We start from the raw sequence: 21,333 nt of genomic DNA, 5'->3' as shown, positions 1-21,333 counted from the left end.
TGGTCTCTTTTATCACTGCCTCCACAGTAAACTCTCCTGCCATAACCATCCTGGGTTTCCCATAGCCCTATTTATTTCTTTTATAACCATTGTTTTTTTTTTTTTTAAAGCACGATATATATTTTAATGTGTATCATTCCAGTTTTTTTAAAATGTACGCAGATACAATTATACACCTATAAAATACATTAAAATAGAGTTGTAGGGGATCCCTGGGTGGCTCAGCGGTTTAGTACCTGCCTTTGGTTCGAGGCGTGATCCTGGAGTCCTGGGGTCGAGTCCCGCGTCGGGCTCCTTGCATGGAGCCTGCTTCTCCCTGTGCCTGTGTCTCTGCCTCTCTCTCTCTCTGGGTCTCTCATTAATAAATAAATAAAATCTTCAAAAAATAAAAAAAATAAAATAGAGTTGTACTGCATGCACTGTTTTGCAACTTACTGTTTTTCATGTAACCACATATTTTATTTTATTAAAAATATTTTTAAATTTAAATTCAATTAACATATACTGTATTATGAGTTTTAGACATAGAGGTCAGTGATTTATTAGTAGCATATAACACCTAGAGCTCATCACATCACGTCCCCTCCTTCATGCCCATCACCCAGTTACCCCATCCCCCACTTCTCTCCCCTCCAGCAACCCTCAGTTTGTTTCCTATGATTAAGTCTCTTACAGTTTGTCTCCCTCTCTGATTTCATCTTGTCTTATTTTTTTTCTTTGCTTCCTCTATGATCCCATGTTTTGTTTCCTAAATTCCACATATGAGTGAGATTATATGATATTTATCTTTCTCTGATTGGCTTATTTCACTTAGCATAATACCCTCTAGTTCCACCCATGTCATTGCAAATGCTAAGATTTCATTTTTTTGATGGTTGAGTAATATTCCATTGAGTAATATTCCATTATTCCACACACATCTTCTTTATCCGTTCATCTGTTGATGAACATATGGGCTTTCCACAGTTTGGCTATTGTGGACATTGCTGCTATAAGCATTGGGGTGCAGGTGCCCCTTTGGATCACTACATTTGTATCTTTGGGGTAAATACCCAGTAGTGCAATTGCTGGGCTGTAGGGTAGCTCTATTTTCAAATTTTGAAGAACCTCCATACTGTTTTCCAGAGTGACTGCCCCAGCTTGCATTCCCACCAACAGTGCAAGAGGAACTCTGCATCCTCGCAAACATCTGTTGTATCTTGGGTTGTTAATTTTAGCCATTCTCACTGGTGTGAGGTGGGATCTCATTGTGGTTTTGATTTCTATTTGCCTGATGCCGAGTGTTGTTGAGCATTTCTTCATGTGCTTATTGGCCAACCGTATGTCATCTTTGGAGAAATGTCTGTTCATGTCTTCAGCTCATTTCTTGATAGAATTATTTGTTTTTTGGGTGTCGAGTTCGATAAATCCTTTGAAGATTTTGAATACTAACCCTTTATCTGATGGCATTTGTATTTTTAAAAAGTCTTCCAGTCTCACCCCTTTTTCTTCAGTCTTAGGAATTGAGGGTGATAAGAGTTCTTGAAGAGATTACAAGCCTTTTAAGGTAAATTGGGGAGGTTTTGGGATTGGTGGAAGTGAATGGGTAGAATTTGGCCTGCCTCTAGAGCTGCATTTGTTTTCTCATTTTACAAGTTGTAAGATAGAGGGGCTCTCAATTTCTCAGAGAATAGGGTTGTAACTTAATGACATGGTAGATCCATCTCTCCGACTTCATTATCCTCCATTTGCCCCCCCCTTTTTTTTATTATGTGTACAAAGTTCTAATTTTAATGTGGGGCAGGGGGAAAGGCTTTGAACAATTCCTACCAGACTCCCAATGTCGGGTTCCAATGTGGCCAACTTTTGATTACAGAATTACTTAAAACAGAATTATTTTAAATGTCTTACCATTTTCCAGCTAGAACAAATAGTACATATTTCTAATGGTATTGAAAACCCCCTTTGGGTATAAGAGTCATCCCCAAAAGGGAGGATAGGGTACTACCTTACCAAGATCCAGAGCCACTCCCAAAGACAGCCAAATACAGAAACCAACAACGTGCATGTCTCAAGCAGAAAGGCAAGCCAAGTTCATAGGACATAAAATCAGATCACAGAGATCTTCAGCATCGGCTAGTTGGTTATGGTTTTGTTTAACTGCTGTATATAAGAATCTACTAAAGTCTCACTTGGTCTGGAAAAGGAGAAACATTCCAGGCCGTGTGAATATACACCCGACTTGAATCACTCAAGCGCCATGGATAATTGTGGATCCTTAAACATCCCCAGACATGACCTGGTTCTGTGGCCCAGAGAACCTTGAATGATGGGAAAGATAGATCCCCATGGAGAAACTCTACTACATTGCCAAGAACATAACAGTGATAATCTTCCCGCAGCCATCCCCGGAGGGACCCGCAGTCACTTATTATGGAGACTGTGTAGTGGACAAAGGGACATAATCAGTCTTCTCAGAGACTCACGGTCATTGGCTCTGAGCTGACAATAATTCCTGGAGACCCAAAGTCGCACTATGCATCACCAGGCAGACTAGGAACTTATTAGGCTAAGTTAGATGATCAATAAAGTTTTATCTCAGGTCCATGGTTTCTTCCAAGAAATCCACTATCATTTAAGAATTGTAGATAACTTGTTTAACTCTGGCTGCTTTTAAGATATTTTGCTTTCATTTTTACAAACTTGATTATAACTGGTCTGGATATAAACATTTTTGAGTCTATGCTGCTTAGAATTCTCTGAGCTTTTGAAGCTACTAGTTTGAATTTCACCAAATCTGAGACATTTCCAGTTATCATTACTTCAAAACTTCTGTAAGATTTCACAGGCAAAATTGATACAGAGTTCACCTTCCTACTCTATTTTACTCATAACAAAACTATAAATGAGAGGCAAGAGGTAGTTGGTGGGGGTTACCAGCCATGTCAGGGTGTTCTAAAATTCAATATTCTCAGTTTCTCCTTCCTCCCTCCCTCCCGCTCTCCTATATGGGTAACAATTTAGTCATGTGTTTCTCATTTTAAGTTACTTTCTGCTTAAGATTCTAGATTCAATTTAAATTTCTCAACTCCATTCTAACTTTTCCGAGGGAAGCACAGAAGAACACTTACGTTGAGAATCCAAATTCCAGGCTCTCTGTAATCACTAGTTTTGTGTGTCAACTTAACTGATCTAAGGGATGCCCACATAGCTGGAAAAACTGAATTTGTCTCTGAGGGTGTTTCTGGAAGAGAATAGCCTTTGCTCAATAGACTGAGTAGGGATGCCCTGTCACCAATCTGCTAGGGGCGCTCCTGGAACAAAAAGGCAAAGGAAGGCTGAATTCCTTCTCTCTTCTTGAGCTGGCAAGTGAATCCGCTCCAGCTCTCCATCCTGGCAGCTCCTGGTTCTCAGGCCCTCAGACTTGGGTACGTAAACAAGGAACCCCTCGGTTGTCAGGCCTTTGGACTCCTACCGGACACTACCACTGGCTTTCCTGGTTCTCTAGCTTGCAGACAGCAGACTGTGGGACTTCCCTGCCTCCAGAATGGAGTGAGCTAAGTCCAATCATTTCTCTCTCTCTCTCTCTTCAGAGAGACAGATACAGATACATAGATATAGATATTTCCTGTTGATTCTCCTTCTCTGGAGGACCCTGACTAACACACTATCCTAACCATTTTTGTTACCAACCACACATCTCCGTATCTATCTGGATATTTTCTATTTTAATGCTCATTAAGTCTCTTCTTTATAATTAATTTTAAAATGCTATTCTTAACTTCATTTCCAAGCTCTTACATCCTTTCCTTTTGGGTCCATTACCCATGACCAGTTCAGGGAGTGCTTATTTTGTCTTGTTCTCCATGATAGAAAAAGATGTCATAGGGAAGTCAAAACTAAGATAAATAGCATAATCTTGGCCTTCCAACACCCACAGTTATATAAAGGAGTTAAGCTCCTAAACATATTACAATATAGCATAATAACACAGATCAGTTATTTAAAACTGTGTTGACATGGTCCAACAAAACCAAAGGGAAGTTTAGTAGGGAAGTAAGAGACTCAAATGTATACAAGGGTGACAAAACAAGTATGATACAGGCATTCATAAAAATGGGATGGAAAATGCCCATATGATTTATAAGATTTGCATCATAAAATATGTGAAATCAGTAAAACAGCATCAGGTAATTTTCTAAACAGCTTGAAGACATATCTTATTGCCAGAATGATGACTTCTACTCAAATACCTATTTGGGTTCCAATTTAAGAAAAATATAAACCAAATTTATTATTTAAATTAGTGTAGAAGGCAGCCCTGGTGGCTCAGCGGTTTAGCGTCGCCTTCGGCCCAGGGCTTGATCCTGGAGACCTAGGATGGAGTCCTATAGCGGGCTCCCTGCGTGGAGCTTGCTGCTTTTCCCTCCGCCTGTATCTCTGCCTCTCTCTCAATCTCTGTGTCTCTGAATAAATAAATAAATAAAAATAAATAAATTAGTGTAGAAACCAAATTATTTCTTTTTTTAAAATTTTTATTTATTTATGATAGTCACAGAGAGAGAGAGAGGCAGAGACACAGGCAGAGGGAGAAGCAGGCTCCATGCACCGGGAGCCCGACGTGGGATTCAATCCCAGGTCTCCAGGATCGGGCCCTGGGCCAAAGGCAGGCGCCAAACCGCCGCGCCACCCAGGGCCCCCCACATACAGCATTTTGATTAGTATATCAATCTCCTGGTTTGTCTCTTAGATTCTGATCTTTATATCTCTGACACATACACTTAATATTTCCTGACTTGTCTTTTAATGCCCAAAATGATTTTGTGAGTTCATCGCTTATAAGATTTCAATGGGTTTTCCTAATTGTCAACATCAAATCAAACTGCATAACCTTTTGAGACAGGACTCCAACTCTTAAAGCCTCATCGGCCAAAGACCTCTAGAAACAGTTTGTGGGCTGCACAAGCTCAGATCAGACTTGATGCAGCCTGGGCAAGAGTCTGGGGCAACCTTGGAATGCTGCCCTGCAAGGGTCTTTATAGGAGGTCTGAGTCCCATGGAGGAATCTGAGGAGACCCTAAGGGAAGCCTGGATGTGTTCAGGATGTGTTACTATTTCCCTGGGTGGGAGTTGGGGTGGGGGATCCTGGCGGTTAAAAAAGAAAGCCAGTTAACAAGGAATTGGGGGTTGTCAGGAGAAGAGTGCGGTTTATGAGTTAGAGATCCCTAATAATGGTAAAGTGCAGCAAAGTGGGGTGGGGTATGTTTGGTAAGAAAAGAGAAATCACTCAAACGAAGGTTTGTAATGGCCTTTCACAGTTTCTGAATAATCCTGGGATAAACAAGCTTTCCAGGTAGTTTAGCAATTAGCTTTTACCAACTTCTGTTTTCCCAACCTGGGCAACAACAGAACTAACTGAATTGTCACCAGTCCAAACCAATTGTCGACCTTTCAGGCCTGGGTAAAACTTTACTCTTTCATCAATAGCTTCTCCAATCTAATTTTTCACCTAGAAATTGATATAAAACTGCTGACAATTCCTCCCAAACAAAATAGACCAAGATGTTTGATTTAACTCCCAGGGGTTCCATAGATTCTCCTACCAGAGTTGTCAAAATTTAATTAGCTATATTCAGTACTTTCCTATACAAAATGTTTTCCCATTTTTCCAGCCTTCTTTCTATCTTCCCCAAATCTCAAAGCTCTGAATCAGGATGGGGACTGCTTTCTGTGTCAGCTGGTAAACCACTCGTCTTTCTTTGTGACTGAAATATGGGAACAATGTCAGAGGAGGGAGGGATGGGACTGTCCCAGATTACTTTTTTGGAAATGTTAAAATAAACTATCTTTTTAAATTTTTTATTTATTTACTTGAGAGAAAGAGAGAGAGAGAGAGAGAACAAGCAGGGGGAGAAGTAGGGCCAGAGGGAGAAGCAGGCTCCTCGCTGAGCAGGAAAGCAGATGTGGGGCTGCATCCCAGGACCCTGAGATCATGATCTGAGCCGAAGGCAGACACTTGGCCAACTGAGCCATCCAGGTGCCCCTTTTAAAGTAAGCTATTTTAAGAGACATGCTTTACATTCAGGTAGTCCTGGCAAGCCCACAAGCCCATTCTGGATCTAACACTCACTGCCTTAGCCAAGTAAGTGCATCCCTCTCAGCTCCTTTTCTCAACTAAAAAGTGAGAGGAGTGCTTTCTGCTATGTGAGACGACAGTAGAGGTAAAGTGGACTGCCTCAGGTTATTCACAACCTGGCTGTAAAAGTAAGACTCGGCCAATAGCCCCTGTCATTTTCATCCTAATGGTGCTAAGAGGTGCCTCCGTCAAGCTGGCGTGTAGTGGCTGAAGCTGACTTACACATACGGTGCCATTATTAGTGTTAGGATGGGGAGGCTAAGGACAGGTGAGGGAAGAAGACCTTCAAATTCCACACAAACACTTGGAGAATTTTCAAGACACCTGGAAAGACCAAGCTGGCTCATATGCAAAACCCAGGAATGCCCCCAGTGAGAGCCACAAACTCCATCCCTGCTAGTGTTGCTGACAGAGCAGGATGCAGGGGGCAGCGAGGCAGAGGGAAACACAGCTGCTCCTGGAGACTGCAGGCACTCTGATGCTTCCTGGATTTCCTGAGAAAAGAAAGCGGTACCTTCTCTACAGCGCGCCCCAGAGCTCTCTCGTGGTACCGATCCTGAACCCAGGGACACCTGCTCAAACATGTCTGGAGGCACATTTGCTGAAACCGGTCCCCGTCATCTTTCTGGCCCTGGGGAAACATACCTTTGCAGGATCAGAAGTCCAGGTGCTCAGGCTCACAGACCCTCTCAGGAACTGCCTCACTTAGTCAAAGACAGGAGCAAGGTCCCTGCATCTGAGGGACGGTTCCTGTGGCACAGGGAGTAATAGAAGACTTGGTCAGCTGTGCTCCCCTGGCAGCTGCTGTGCAGCCGTGCTCTTTGTTGGTCCTTCGGGCAGGTGAACCCTCCACCGAGACATACTTGTACCTTCTGGATTTGAAGAGCTCTTGGCTAACCTCAACTGGAACCAAGACTGGGCTTTTCAAGGTTGTCAGCCTGTCAGGGAGGAGAACACTCTGGTCAGAATCTCAGTCCCTGAAGTACAGCTTTCCCTGTCCCTCCAAATTACAATGAGTGTGTTTTAAAGTTATATTAAAATGTCTTTTTTTTTAAAGAAGATTTCAGAAAAAAAATATTTTTAGTAAAGTATCTTAAAAATAATAGTTTTTAAAATTTTTATTCGTTTTTTCATCAGATACATGGAGAGAGAGGCAAGAGACATAGGCAGATGGAGAAGCAGGATCCCTGCAGGGATCCCCATGTGGGACTTGATCCCCGGACCCTGGATGACACCTTGAATAGGCAGTTTCTCAACCACTGAGCCACCCAGGTGTTCCTAAAGATGATAGTTTTTAAACAGAAGGAAATGTAATTGTAAAAACTAGTTGAACATTGAGGATGGGAAATTCCAGTCATGTTCCTAAGTGGATAGAACTAAACATCTATCTATCTAAAACCTGTATTCCATTGTTATATAAATATAAAATAGTAAAATAATTTTGAAACCAAATTTCCATTGTACTGGAGAATTTGGCTTATTCAAGTATCTGTGGCAACACTGTAAAATGAAACAACAAATTTGGGAACTAGTCAACTTAGAGATTGGTCGATTGCTAAAAAGATTCATAGAATTCAGACCTTGACCAATTAATTCTCCAAATTATGAATTGGTTTAAAAAAAAAAAGCCCTTCAAGGAGTATGGTACATGTCCAGGGAATACATTACATTGGGTAAAACTGAGGAATAATCTGCAAAATCTGCTATAAAGAAATTAATGTCACAAACACAGGAATACTACCCAAAGGAAGGAAGACATAATGGTACAGGTTGTATAATCAGTAAAGATGAAGTTAAACTTCAGGTGAAACTCAGGACACTAAACTGATTTTCTTTTTTTAAGGTTAATTTATTTAAGTAATCTCTACACCAAAGTGGGTCTGGAACCCATGACTCCGAAATCAAGAGCCACATGCTCCATCCACTGAGCCAAGCCAGCCATCCAACTGAACAGATATTTGAAGGGAGCTTATCCCAACCTGGAAATGCCAGGAGACCTTTGAAAATATTCCTACAGCTTTCACACCAAAAAGTACACGACCGACGAAGGTGGGACTTGAACCCACGCGTGCAGAGCACAATGGATTAGCAGTCCATCGCCTTAACCACTCGGCCACTTCGTCTCTATACCATGCCTTTTGGGGTACTTGATTCCAGAATTTACACTTGGGAACTCATTGGATGGAAGGACAGTCAGGAGTCGGCTTGGAGACGTCCAGGAGACGCGGGGCTGGCTGGCTCCGCACAGAGGGGAGCGGGGGGGAACCTCGCGATGGGGAAGGGGCGGGGCAGCTCTCCCCGGAGTCGCGCCAGGGGCACCCGCGGGGTCGGGGCTGCAGGGCCGCGTGCGCGCAGGCGGTGGGCGTGGCCCCGGCGGCCCCGAACCTGGCGGCGGTCCCCACCTGCGCGGGGAGGAAGCCCTCTGAGCCCGCCGCGGGCAGGGGCTCCCAGAGTCGGGCCGCCAGAGCCCACCCCAGGGCCCCTGGCGAGTCCGGACCCCGAATTCCTGGCGGATGAGACAGCCTGGGCGATTGAAGCACGGGTCCGAGTGAGGCGGTGCTCCCGCTGCGGGCTGGGGTCGCAGAGGTGACCCTGTACCGGGGTGGGGCGGGGCCCCTTTCCCGCGCATCCGCCCGGGGGAACCCTGAGTTCTCAGCACCCCCCCCCCCCCAATATCCGTGCCTCTGGGTGATTTGCTAGGGGACGGGTTCTCAGCTTCTGTCCGATTTTACCAGGCATGTGGTGCTAGGGATGTCAAAAGACTCACTCCTAGCGAGGAAATTATTCGGGGAAAGGATGGGGGTGAGGGAGAGTTTCAGCTTCTTCGTAGTTTCTAAGAATGAATGCAAAGCACAGATGAATAAGCGAAATAAGTAGGAATGAATTCTGACTAATCAGAATGAATTGTAAATGCATGGGAAAGGAAAATAATACTGAAAATTAGGGTGTTTTCCCCCAAATTTTAAGTTAAATTCCAGTTGGTTAACCTACGGTGTAATAATAGTTTCAGATGTAAAATGTAATGATTCAGCGTTTATAAACAACACCCAGTGCTCATCACAAGTGCCCTCCTAAATCACCATCACCTATGTCACCCATCCCCTCACCCACCTTCCCTCTGGTGACCATCAATTTGTTCTCTAGAGTTACGAGTCTGTTTCTTGGTATTCCTCTCTTTTTCCTTCCTTTGTTAATTTGTCTTGTTTTTAAATTTGACATTAGTGAGATCATATGGTATTTGTCTTTCTCTGACCTATTTTGGCTTAGCATTATACTCTCTGGCTCTATCCAGATGGTTGCAAATGGGCAGGATTTCATTCTTTTTCATGGCTGAGTAATATTCCCTTGTGTATATATACCACATCGTCTTAATCCATTCATCAGTCGATGGACACTTGGGCTATTACCATAATTTGGCTATTGTAAATAATGCTCCCGTAAACACCAGAGTGCATGTATCCCTTCAGATCAATATTTTTGTATCATTTGGGTAGATACCTAGTAGTGCAATTACTGGATTGCTCAAGAGTAACCTTCAGAAAACAGAACTGCCCTATGAAGGTTAGTCTGAGCAAGTTTTCTAGAGATGGCTGAGAGAGAAAGTGTGTCCCAGACTGAGAAAAGGGCCTGAGCAAAGGTAATCATGTAATTATGTGGGGCTTTTTTCCTCCTTAAAACTATTAATTTGATGTGACATTAATACTCCTAATACTCCTAATACTCCTAATACTCAATCCTAATACTCAATCATTATTCCATTTCTAGTATATACCCTGTTTGTTCATGGTAGGTTAATATTGGCTAACATTTTGTTTAAGATTTTGCATTGGTTTTCAGAACATGTTGGTCTGAAATTATCTTTTTGTGCATGTGCTAACTTTATCAGGTTTGGGTATTATTATACCTATTCATTAAAAGAACTTGGAAGTTTTCTTTTGTTTCCTATCAACTGAAACAATTACATAATATTGGGGCTGTTTGTACTCTAACGGTTTTGTGGAAGGCTCTAGTGAAACCATTTGGGTTTTTTTTGTTTTGTTTTATTTCATTTTGTTCCTATGGTATTTTCTTGATTACTCTTTCTCTTCTATGGAAGTTTGGGATTGTTTTCTTCAAAAGACATGTTTTTGAAAATTTCTCAAACTTCCTGTATGTCAAACAGTGTTTGGAAGGAACTATGTTTATCAGAAACTATTTGTTTTGCAGGGAGAGGCACCCCCAGCATATCTGGTTGATCATATTGCCCCTCTCTGCCTCCTCCTTATGCTCTCTAATCTGAAACTAGAATATTTAGGTTGAAATTTTGACTGTCTTTTGTCCTTTGTTGCTTGCCCATTAGTAGGTTGGCCATAGGACAGAGTCTGGCTTTTGTGGAGAAAACGGACTCTCATGAATAAACAAAATCTTTTTAAAAATAAAGTAAAATGTATTCAACTGATTATCTAGAGTTTACAATTTGACCTCCACGTTATATAGATATCCAAGCCAAACTATTTGTAGTCTCCAAGGCACTTGGCAATCAGCAATAAATAAACACTTGAAATCTATCTTCTTTTCTAGACAAACAAGGTTATTTTTCTTATTCACTTGCGTACCTACCAGTTACAGCAGATTTTATTCTCAGTGAAGGCTGTTTCATGAGATTTCCTCCTGAATTGCTGCCAAGCCTTGCACCTCCAGGTGGCTGTCCACCTTCCTTAGGGTCACCACCCTTCCCAGCTAGCATGCCCTAATCTTGAGGCCAGTGGGGCAATGCAGCCTCTACACTGAGATGGGGAGAAGAACTGTCATTTATAAACACACACGATTTCTCCAGCACTGTGTCTGAGGAGTTCATCGAGCAGGTGCATTAGCTCTGGAATTCGGTCAGCTGTCCTGCTGGGCACCCTCCCTACACCACAGACCCCAGCTGTGTAATATATCACCCATCATCCTGCATGATGAGCTCCTAATCCCCTTCCAGATACTGGCAAGCCCAGAGATAAAGGTGTTTGACCCTCAGCAACTGCAAGTTGGTCAAGCACTTCTTGTGTGATGCGACCTCTTGAGGCCTTCGTTTCAGGTGTACAACACATTGATTCAACAATTCTATGCATTACTCCTTGCTGACCACAATTGTGTCATAATATCTTTGCTGGTGGAGAGTCTTGCTTTGATGTTGATGGCTGGTGGTGATTGCTCAAGGTTAGGGTGGCTGTGGCAATTTCTTAAAATAAGACCACAATAAAGTTTGCCACATCCTCCTTTCACAAATGATTTCTCTGTAGCATGTGATACTGTTTGATCACATTTTACTCACAGTAAACTTCTTGCAGAATTGGAGTCAATCTTGTAAACCCTGCCACTGCTTTACCAGCTAAGTTATTCTGAATCCCTTGTTGTCATCTCGACAATCTTCACAGCACTTCTCTAGGAGTAGGTTCCATCTTACTTTCTTTTACTCATCCATAAGAAGCAACTCCTCATCTGATAAAGTTTTATCATGAGATTGCAGCCATGCAGCCACATATTCAGGTCTCACTTCTCATTCTAGTTTCCTCACCATTTCCACCACCACTGAAGTCTTGAACCACTCAAAATCATCCATTAGGTGGAATTAAGTTCTTCTAAACGTCTATGGATGTCAGTATTTTGACCTCTTCCCATGAAACTCAAATGTCTTGAATGGCTTCTAGAATGGTGAATCTTTTCCAGAAAGTTTTCAATTTACTTTGCCCAGGCCATCAGAGGAATCACTATCTAAGGCAGCTATAGCCTTTCAAAATGTAGTTCTAAAATAATAAGATTTGAAAGTCAAACTTATTTCTTGATCTATGGGTTGCAGAATGGATGTTGTATCAGCAGGCATGAAAACAACCTTAATCTCATACATCTTCATCAGCACTCTTGGGTGACCAGGTACATTGTCAATGAACAGTAATATTTTTTAAACTCTTTTTTTTAAATATTTTATTTATTCTTTCATGAGAGACACAGAGAGAGGCAGAGACACAGGAGGAGGGAGAAGCAGGCTCCATGTCGGGAGCCCGACACGAGACTTGATCCTGGGACTCCAGGATCACGCCCTGGGCCAAAGACAGGCGCCAAACTGCTGAGCCATCCAGGGATCCCCTGAACAGTAATATTTTGAAAGGATTTGTTTTTCTGAGCAGTAGGTGTCAACAGGGGGCTTAAAATAGTCAGTAAACCATTTTGTAAAAAGATGTGCTGCCATGCAGGCTTTGTTCTTCTTATAAAGCATAGACAGAGTAGATTTAGCATAGTTTTTAAGGGCCCTAGAATTCTCAGTATTGTAAATGAGCATTGGCTTCAACTTAAAGTAACTGGCTGCATTAGCCCCCAACAAGAGAGTCAGCCTATGTTTTGAAGCTTTAAGTCTAATGCATTGACTTCTACTGTCTGGGTGTGAAAATCCTAAATGGCCTCTTCTTCCAAAAGAAGGCTGTTTGGTCTACATTGAAAATCTGTTGTTTAGTGTAGCCACCTTCAGCTAGATCCTCCTGATGACTTGACATCAACACCTGCTGCTTCACCTTGCACTTTATGTTATGGAAATGGCTTCTTTCCTTGACCTAATAAACCAACTGCTGCTAGTTTCAACCTTTTCTCCCACAGCTTCCTCACCTTTCTCAGTCTTCACAGAATAGAAGACACTTGACATCTTGCTCTAGCTGAGGCTTTAACTTAAGGGAATATTGATCTTCTATCCAGACCACTCAAACTTTCTCCGTATCAGCAATGGGACTGTTTCACTTCCTTATCATCCATGTGTTTGCTGGAGTAGCACTTTTCATTTTCTTCAAGAAATTTTCCTTCTCATTCACAACTTAGCCAACTGTTTGGCACAGGAGGCCAATCTTTTGGCTTATTTTGGCTGTAGACATGCCTTCCTCATTATGTTACACCATTTCTAGCTTTTGATTTAAAATGAAGGATGTTAGGGGATCCCTGGGTGGCTCAGCGGCTCAGCGGTTTAGCGCTTGCCTTTGGCCCAGGGTGGAATCCTGGAGTCCTGGGATCGAGTCCTGCATCAGGCTCCCGGCATGGAGCCTGCTTCTTCCTCTGCCTGTGTCTCTTCCTCTCTCTCTATGTCTATCATAAATAAATAAATAAATAAATCTTTTTTAAAAAAATGAAGGATGTGTAATTCTCAGAACACTTGAAAACTTTGAGGCCAGTGTAGGGTTATTAACTGGCCTAATTTCAATATTGTTGTGTCTCAGGGAATAGGAAGGCTAGACAGAGAAGAAAAAACATGGGGGAAAGGCCAGTCATTGGAGCAATCAGCACACACACAACATTTATTAAGTTCACCATTTTATATGGGTGCAGTTCCTGGTACCCCAAAACAATTACAGAGGTAACATCACTGATCACAAATCACAGTAACAGATTGAATAATGAAAAAGTTTAAATTATTGTGGGAATTACCAATATGTGACACAGAGATACAAATGAACAAATGTTAGAAAAGTGGCACCAACAGACTTGATATACAAAGGACTGCCACATGGGCAGCCCTGGTGGCTCAGCAGTTTAGCGCTGCCTTCAGCCTATGGCGTGATCCTGGAGACCCAGGATAGAGTCCCACATTGGGCTCCTTGCATGGAACCTGCTTCTTCCTTCCAGGCATGGAGCCTGCTTCTCCCTCTGCCTGTGTCTCTCATAAATAAATAAAATCTTAAGAAAAAGAAATAAAAAAAGGATGGCCACAAGTCTGCAATTTGTAAGAAATGCTGTATCTGTGTAGTGCAACAAAGTGAAACTCAAAAAACAAGGTGTGCCTGCAAGTAGGACAGCTCCATAATATTGAATGTCAAGCATATGTAGTTGTTTTTAGTTACCTCTCCTTTTCATCATAAATATATGGTATTTGTTTTGACTAGTGAGGATCTTGAAATTCTAAGAGAGTTTAGCTGTGAAAGACATATTAAGCTCATTTTAATTCTCAATTAGTACAGCAAGGATACAAAATCAACACACAAAAATCAGATGTTTCTATATACTTACAATAAACAATACAAAAAAAGGAATTTAAAAATAATTGCACTTAAAACAGCATCAAAAAGATAAAAATACTTAAAAAATAACCTTAGCCCAAGAGACAAAAAGCTCATACACTGAACACTGCAAATAATGCTGAAAGAAATTAAAGAAGACATAAATAAATGGAAAGAGATCCCATGTGTATGGATTGGAAGCCTTAATATTGTTAAGAGGTCAATACTACCCCAAACCATCTACAGATTTAATGCAAACTGTATCAAAACTTCAATGATATTTTTCACAAAAACAGAAAAGTATGATCTAAATTTCATATGGAATACAAAGGACTCCAATTGGTCAAAAACCACTTTGAAAAAAAAGAGAAGAACAGAGTTAGAGATCCCACACTTCCTGATTTCAAAACCCACTACAAAGCTATGGTGATCAAACAATATGGTACTGGCACAAAGACAGACATATAGACCAATGGAATAGAATAGGGATCCCAGAAATGCACTTTCACATCTTTAGTCAAATGATTTTCAATTGGAGTACCAACATCATTCAATGGGAAAAGGCATTTTTTTTTTTTTTTAGCAAGTAACGTTGGGAACACTGGATGTGCAAAAGAATAAAGTGAGACTCTTATCTCACACTATAAACAAAAATTAACTCAAAGTGGACCGAGACCTGACTTTATAGTTTTAACTATAAAACTCTTACCAAAAAAATGAGACAAAAATATTAATGACATTAGACTTTGCATTGACTTATTGGAAATGCCTCAAAACATAAGTAGAAAAGATGGATTTCAATCAAATGTAAAACTTTGGTGCATCAAAGGATACTATCAACACAGTGAAAGGGCAGTCGTTAAAATGGGAGAAATTATTAGTAAATTATGTTTCTGGTAAGTGATACATATAGAATGTACAAGAACAAAAGACAACTCAGTTACCAATGGGCAAAGGAGTTGAATGGACATTTCTCTAGAGAAGAAACAGGAAAGGCCAATAAGCACATGAAAAGATACTCAACATCACTCATCATCAGGGAAGAATAAATCAAAACCACCATAACATATCATCTCACACTCAGTAGGATGTCTATTATTAGGGAAAAAATGAAAAGAGAAAATAGTAAGCATTTACAATCAAAGCTGGGTTTGGGCTACAATGCAGGACATGAGTTTCCAGGGCCACTGACACTGTTTGGCAGTACACTTATGAAAGAAGTGAACTACTAAGAACAGTAGAAATCATAAGTGACCACCTAAGTGAGTTGTGTGAACTGGTTCATATGCATATAGCCAGCACCCAGAAGTCCCCCTTTCGTACTTTTCTAGACTCTGTCTCTCATGGGGAGTCAGTATTCTAACTCTACTGCTCAATGATCTTTTATTATCAGTGTATAGTTTAAAAATATTCAGGAAGTGACCACTTGTGATTCTCAAGTGTTTCTTCTTGAGCTTTGGTGGTGGCTGTGGGTGTGTGGGAGATGGCAGGAGGTCCTAATACAATCAAGGAGACCAGAGCTTCTCTGGGACATGTGCTGTGCTGAGGGCTCATCCTTGCAGTGCTTCCTATTCATTATTGCACATTTACTATAATTGGGATCAGAGTGTTTCTGGGCTCAGCAAAGACAGAGCGTCAGGGGAGACGTGTGCCCCAGGGATCTATATGGTGCAGAAGTTGCCCTATACCCCTAGCTGAGAGCCAGAACTTGTGACATTGATATGGTTACATCAGTAAGTTAGCCATGACCACAAGGGCTCAGAAAAGTATAAACAGGGCCTGGCTGGTGCTGCTTTGCCACAGCACCTCTCCCGTCCCAGAGCAGAGCTGAACAGAGCTGCCAAGGTGAGTACACCTGACAGCCATGGATAGGGGCTGCCTTTGGCTCTGCAAGGAGGCTCTCTGGGGCAGAATGGGGAGGGGCAGGCGGAAGACAGCAGTCGGAGCTCCCCTGTGCCTTGTGCAGGAGGGAGTGCCAGGACCCAAAGCTGTGAGAAGACAGCTGATCACTTCCCAGGTCCTGCAAAGACATCTGTTCCTTTCTGGTCTGTGAGGAGGCTGTTGTGCAGCAGCAGGCTTGATGTGCTGTGCCTGAGGATGCCCCTGTGTAGCAGGGAGGGAGGTGTACGAGACATCACATGCCAGGACATCTCCCCCAGGTCTATGGGAGTGCACATCCTCTGTGGTCTCCTCAGTGCCTGGGCCTCTTAACTCCCAGCCTTGGGGCTTTGTACTTAAGCTTGTATGTTATCTTTGGTGTCCTTCTGTCTCTTCAGTATGGGGCATGCTTGCCTGTTTTACTAAGATTTTATTTATTCTCATGTTTTCCTTCTCTAGCTACCCAAAATGACACAGTACACTATTATAGAGAATTTTTTTAAGGTGTGGGGACACACAGTAACATGAATAGTTATTTTTAGAAAATTATTCTTTAGTGCTTTCCAGGCACTGACATAGCACTACATACATCAGTTCATTTAATCCTCAAGACAGACCTCCAGAGTGCAAAGCTGTCACTCCTATTTTACAGATGAGAACACTGGGCCTGGGAGAGGCCAAATAATACACCCAGAGTCACCAAGACAGAAATTGGGAAGGCAGTATTTAAACTCTAGAATGTGCTTGTGAACATTGTTATACTTCTCAGATCTAATGATACTGCAGAAGCATCTGGAATGCATTGATTCACACAGACTGCATTTGTTCATCCTTAAATTATGGAAGTAAGAAGCGTTGAAAGCTTCTTAAAATCTATATAAACTCTCTTTCCAACATCCTCCAGATCATATAGACATGTGTAGCTTTTACACATCTGAGGAAACACTCAAGTCCCTTGTGAATGCGACATTCACTGTGAATTGTCTTCTCCAACTCATTCAGTTGTGACATTTGTAAAGAAACACAAATCAACTCAAATCTCTCTCCAAACTAGCTCACAGACTTATCTCTGATTAACAGGCAGTTTTACAACCATAACCATATGTCTCATTTAATAACATTTTCATAAACAACTTCCTGAGCAGTTAATAGCAAGCGCTGTACCGTGAAATGTAGGTACAGGATGGACAGAGAACACCTCTCAGGTGCTCCACGACTGAATGAAGGAAGGAGACATGTAAACAAACCAGGGCAGCAGAGCCCAGAGAATCCAGGGAAAGACACCAGACAATAAAATCCTAAGCTGATGTGTGATAGATGAGCAGCAGTTAGCTGCGTGAAGGGGCAGCTGAGGGCAGGAGCATCTCAGCATCTGGAGTTCATGTACATTTGTTGGCAGGGGAGCTGACAGTAATTCAGAAATAAATCTGGCAAGAAGGAGAGGAGGCCCAATTGTGAAGGACAAACTTGTTTAGGCATAAGGTTGACATGTGAAGCCATCTATGGTTTGTAGGCCAGTGAAGCAAAAGGAACAGATTCATGTTTCAAAAGCTCTTTTTAGTCTGACATAATATAGAAAGAGAATAAAAAGAAAGAGGGATGCCATTTATAAGGTGGTTATATAAATCACAACATGGGATACTGAGGACACTTGGCCTTCAGGGTGAGACATTTCTGACTGTAAGAGTGTCACTAAATTTGAAAAGGGGAAGAGAGTGTGTCAGTAAGATGTGTGTCTTTGATTGCTTTTCCATGAGATCTCTATGGAGCCAGAGCTCTTCCGCTGCTGGGGGAACATCCTCAGGAGAGGTGGAGCATGCAGAGAGCACAGACAAGAGAAAAAAAAATCTGCTCCAGTCTGACAACACTCAGGTGGAAAATTAGGAACACACATGTGACCAGAGTTAGTCCCCCTTAAGGCAAGGGGGCTGGGACTCTCCTTCTGCACTTGGAGAGAGACAAGTAAGCCAAATAGTCTGCCCTGAGAAACCACTCTCATTGAGCCAAATACAGTTCTCTGGGGCAACTACAACTGTGTTAGCCCAGTATTCACAGTATCTGAGGGTTAGGTAAGTCTAGGCTGCTAAAGTGGACCAGGAAGAGCCTAGCACAGTTCTCTACAGTGAGATCATGTACTGGGTATAAGCAGTGAAGGAGGAGGTGTCAACAATGATGTTCAGCAGTAGAGCTTAGAAGTTGACTGTAGCCGGTTCCTGGGTGGCTCAGCAGTTTGGTGCCTGCCTTTGGCCCAGGGTGTGACCCTGGAGTCCCGGGATCGAGTCCCACATCAAGCTTACTGCGTGGAGCCTGCTTCTCCCTCTGCCTGTGTCTCTGCCTCTTTCTCTGTCTCCACCAGTTCTTTTCACTGGAACAGACATGGACCTAAAATATGTCATCTTTACTTATTTGTGTCTGTCCAAAGTTTTTCCTCCTTTTGTGCATGATGTCAGAAGATAATTTGGAGTAAGCTCATCCAAGGAATAATCTTGCTTTCTGTTATTGGACTTGAAATTGTGGGGAACTTCTTCATATTTGTGAGACATGTATATACTTTGCTCATGGGGCCTGAAAAAAAAAACAAACAAACAAACCCCATAGGCCTTATCCTCATCCATTTGGCTTTTGCAAATACAATTATTTGTACTAATGAGAGCAAAGATATAACCATATTTTTTCATCTCAGAAATTTCCTAGGCAATGCTGGTTGTAAGACTGTGCTTTACCTGGGGAGAGTGGCCGGTGGTCTTTCAATCTGCACCACCTGCCACCTCAGCGTGGTCCAGGCCATCAGCATCAGTCCCAGGACCACCTCATGGAGGAAGCTGAAACCACAGACTACATGGAAAGTTCTTCCATATCTCCTCCTCTTCTGGATCCTCAATTTCCTGATAACCTCCAACTTGCTCTACTGCATTACAGCAGTCAACAGCATGAACAGATCTGGGATTACAGCGTTTGGGACTACAGTTATATGCTACCACCTGGACAACTTATTAGGTGGCTTTTCCCTACTCTCATGGCTCTGCAGGATGTTGTCTTTCAGAGTCTTATGGGCTGGAGCAGTGGGTACATGGCTCTCCATCTTTATAGGCCTCACCAGAGTGTACTCTCTCTCCAGAGTTCCAGGCTTCAGAGAAAATCCAGCCCAGAGATCAGAGTTACTCATAGTGCTCTCATTCTCATGACCTGTTTTCTTCTCTTTTATTGGGCAGATTTCATTGTCTCCTTCACCACAGTCTCCTTCCTGACAAATAATTACACAATATTAAATATTAAAACACTTATAACATTTGATTATGCCAGTGTCAGCCCCTATGTGCTGATCAGCAGGGATGCCCAACTGGCATAATGCTGGGGTGCTCACTGAGAAATTGGGAAAACTGCTTTCCCTAGTGATTCCATTAGTAGCTAAAGGTACATCATTCAGTGTTGATTTGGGCCCAGCAAAAATTCCATCCAGCATAAATTAGAAGTATATTATAAAAAGAGTCCACTAGTCTGGGTCTTCTGAGAAGCAAACACCAGGACAAGGTTAAATATTCAGAGAAGCTGTCAGGGCATATGCCTGAAAGAAAATGAGGAGGGAGCCAGGAAGGCTGAAGAGCCAGCTGATGGAGATGTAAGTGTAATGCTGAGGAAAGGGATGATGGAAGGTCAATATAAAAACAATGGCCTACTACATATTAACAATAAATAATTGAATAATTTGTCAATAGAAGGTTGGGTGGAAGCATCCTAGGCCAACTTCCAGCCTAAATAGAGTTGTGCAAGGGAATTCTAGAGTAAAATTGGCCATGAGTAGAACTCTTGGAACATCTCCAAACTCATTTAAGAGACTAGCATAACTTCGATACCAAAATCTGAATGAGGACGTTGCAAGATAAAATAACTCACAGGCTAATATTGCTCATGAATGTAGATGCAAAATTAGAAACAAAATATTAGCAGATGGAACCAAACACTATATAAAAAGGATAATATTTATTCCAGAAATGCCAGAAGGGCTTAATATTCAATAAATAAGGGAATATCATGAGTCTCATAAAGACCACAAAGGGAAAAAATGCGTACATTCATTTTAATAGAGTCCTGAATACACTTGGTAAAAATCGACACCCAGTCTTTAAAAATATAAATAAAACTTCTCAAGAAAATTATATTAGAGAAAATTATATCTTCATTTGATAGAGATTAACTACAAGAAAACCACAGTTAACATCATATCCAATGCAGAAATTTTAAATGTTTAATTCTGAGGTTAGAAATGAGACAAATGTTAATCATCATCATTTCTACTCAGCATTTTTCTGAAGATTCTAGATATTATGGGAGGGTAAAAAAAGAAAAAAAGAAGGAAAATGGATTGAAATAAGTGAAATAGTCCTTAGTCACCCACCATTAATAAAATTATGTGTGTAGAAAACTTGAAAGAGTAAAAAAGAAATAAAATTAGCAAATCCCACAGATGGAAGGTCAATATAAAAACAATGGCCTACTACATATTAACAATAAATAATTGAATAATTTGCTTAAAATATAAAAATCAAATATATAAGAAAAAACAAAACGCTTACACTTTCTCCAGTGAAAACTAGAAAACATTGGGTTATACATTAAAGCTAAATAAATGTATAAGAATCCCATGTTCAGGGAAAGAAAAACTCACTATGTTTAAGGTGTCCATTGTCTCCAAAGTACTCTTTTTTGAAATTGAAATATATTTCAACTTATGAATCACTGAACTCTACCTCTGAAATTAATAATATGCTAGATGTAATTTAATTGAATGTATATAAAATAAAATTGAATGAAAAAATGGAAATATAACTGACACACACTATTACATTAGTTTCAGGTGTACAACACAGTGATTGGACAACTGCATATGATATGCTGCACTCACCACGAATGGAGCTGCCATCTGTCACCATACAACACTATTACAATACCATTGACTATATTTCCTATGTTGTAGCTTTTATTCCTGGGACTCATTCATTTCTTAACTGGAAGCGTGTATCTCCCACTCTCCTTCACTCATTTTGCCCAACCTCCCATCCCGCTCTTCTCTGGCAACCATCAGTTTGTTCTCTGTGTTTCTGGATCTGTTTCTGTCTTTTGTTTGTTTGTTTATTCATTTGTTTTGTCTTTTAGGTTCCACTTCTAAAGGAAATCATATGCTATTTGTCTTTCTTTATCTGATATAATTCACCTAGCATAATATCCTCAAGAGGACCATCTATGTTGTCACAAATGTCAAGATTTCATTATTTTTTAGTGGCTAAGTAATATTCCATTGTGTATATATATATAGATAGATATATCATGTCTTCTTTATCC

At 41.3% G+C, this 21,333-nt stretch overlaps 1 protein-coding gene and 1 non-coding gene across 2 annotated transcripts; one reads left to right on the top strand and one right to left on the bottom strand.

The window, feature by feature from the left end:
• Positions 1-8,156: 8,156 nt before the first annotated feature.
• On the bottom strand, positions 8,157-8,238 carry TRNAS-GCU (transfer RNA serine (anticodon GCU)). Its single transcript has one exon. It is a non-coding gene; the product is annotated as a tRNA-Ser (tRNA).
• Positions 8,239-8,387: 149 nt separating this feature from the next.
• LOC140594840 (putative vomeronasal receptor-like protein 4) lies at positions 8,388-19,342 on the top strand. The gene is given in 3 exon segments (XM_072731929.1): positions 8,388-8,663; positions 18,444-18,951; positions 18,954-19,342. Coding segments are annotated over 3 exon segments (1,173 nt in total).
• The last annotated feature ends 1,991 nt before the right edge of the window (positions 19,343-21,333 follow it).

The sequence above is a fragment of the Vulpes vulpes genome, chromosome 12, assembly GCF_048418805.1.
Source record: "Vulpes vulpes isolate BD-2025 chromosome 12, VulVul3, whole genome shotgun sequence".
Lineage (NCBI taxonomy): Eukaryota > Metazoa > Chordata > Mammalia > Carnivora > Canidae > Vulpes > Vulpes vulpes.
The sequence above is the reverse complement of the archived record's forward strand: the minus strand, read 5'-3'. Positions and strand labels throughout refer to the sequence as shown.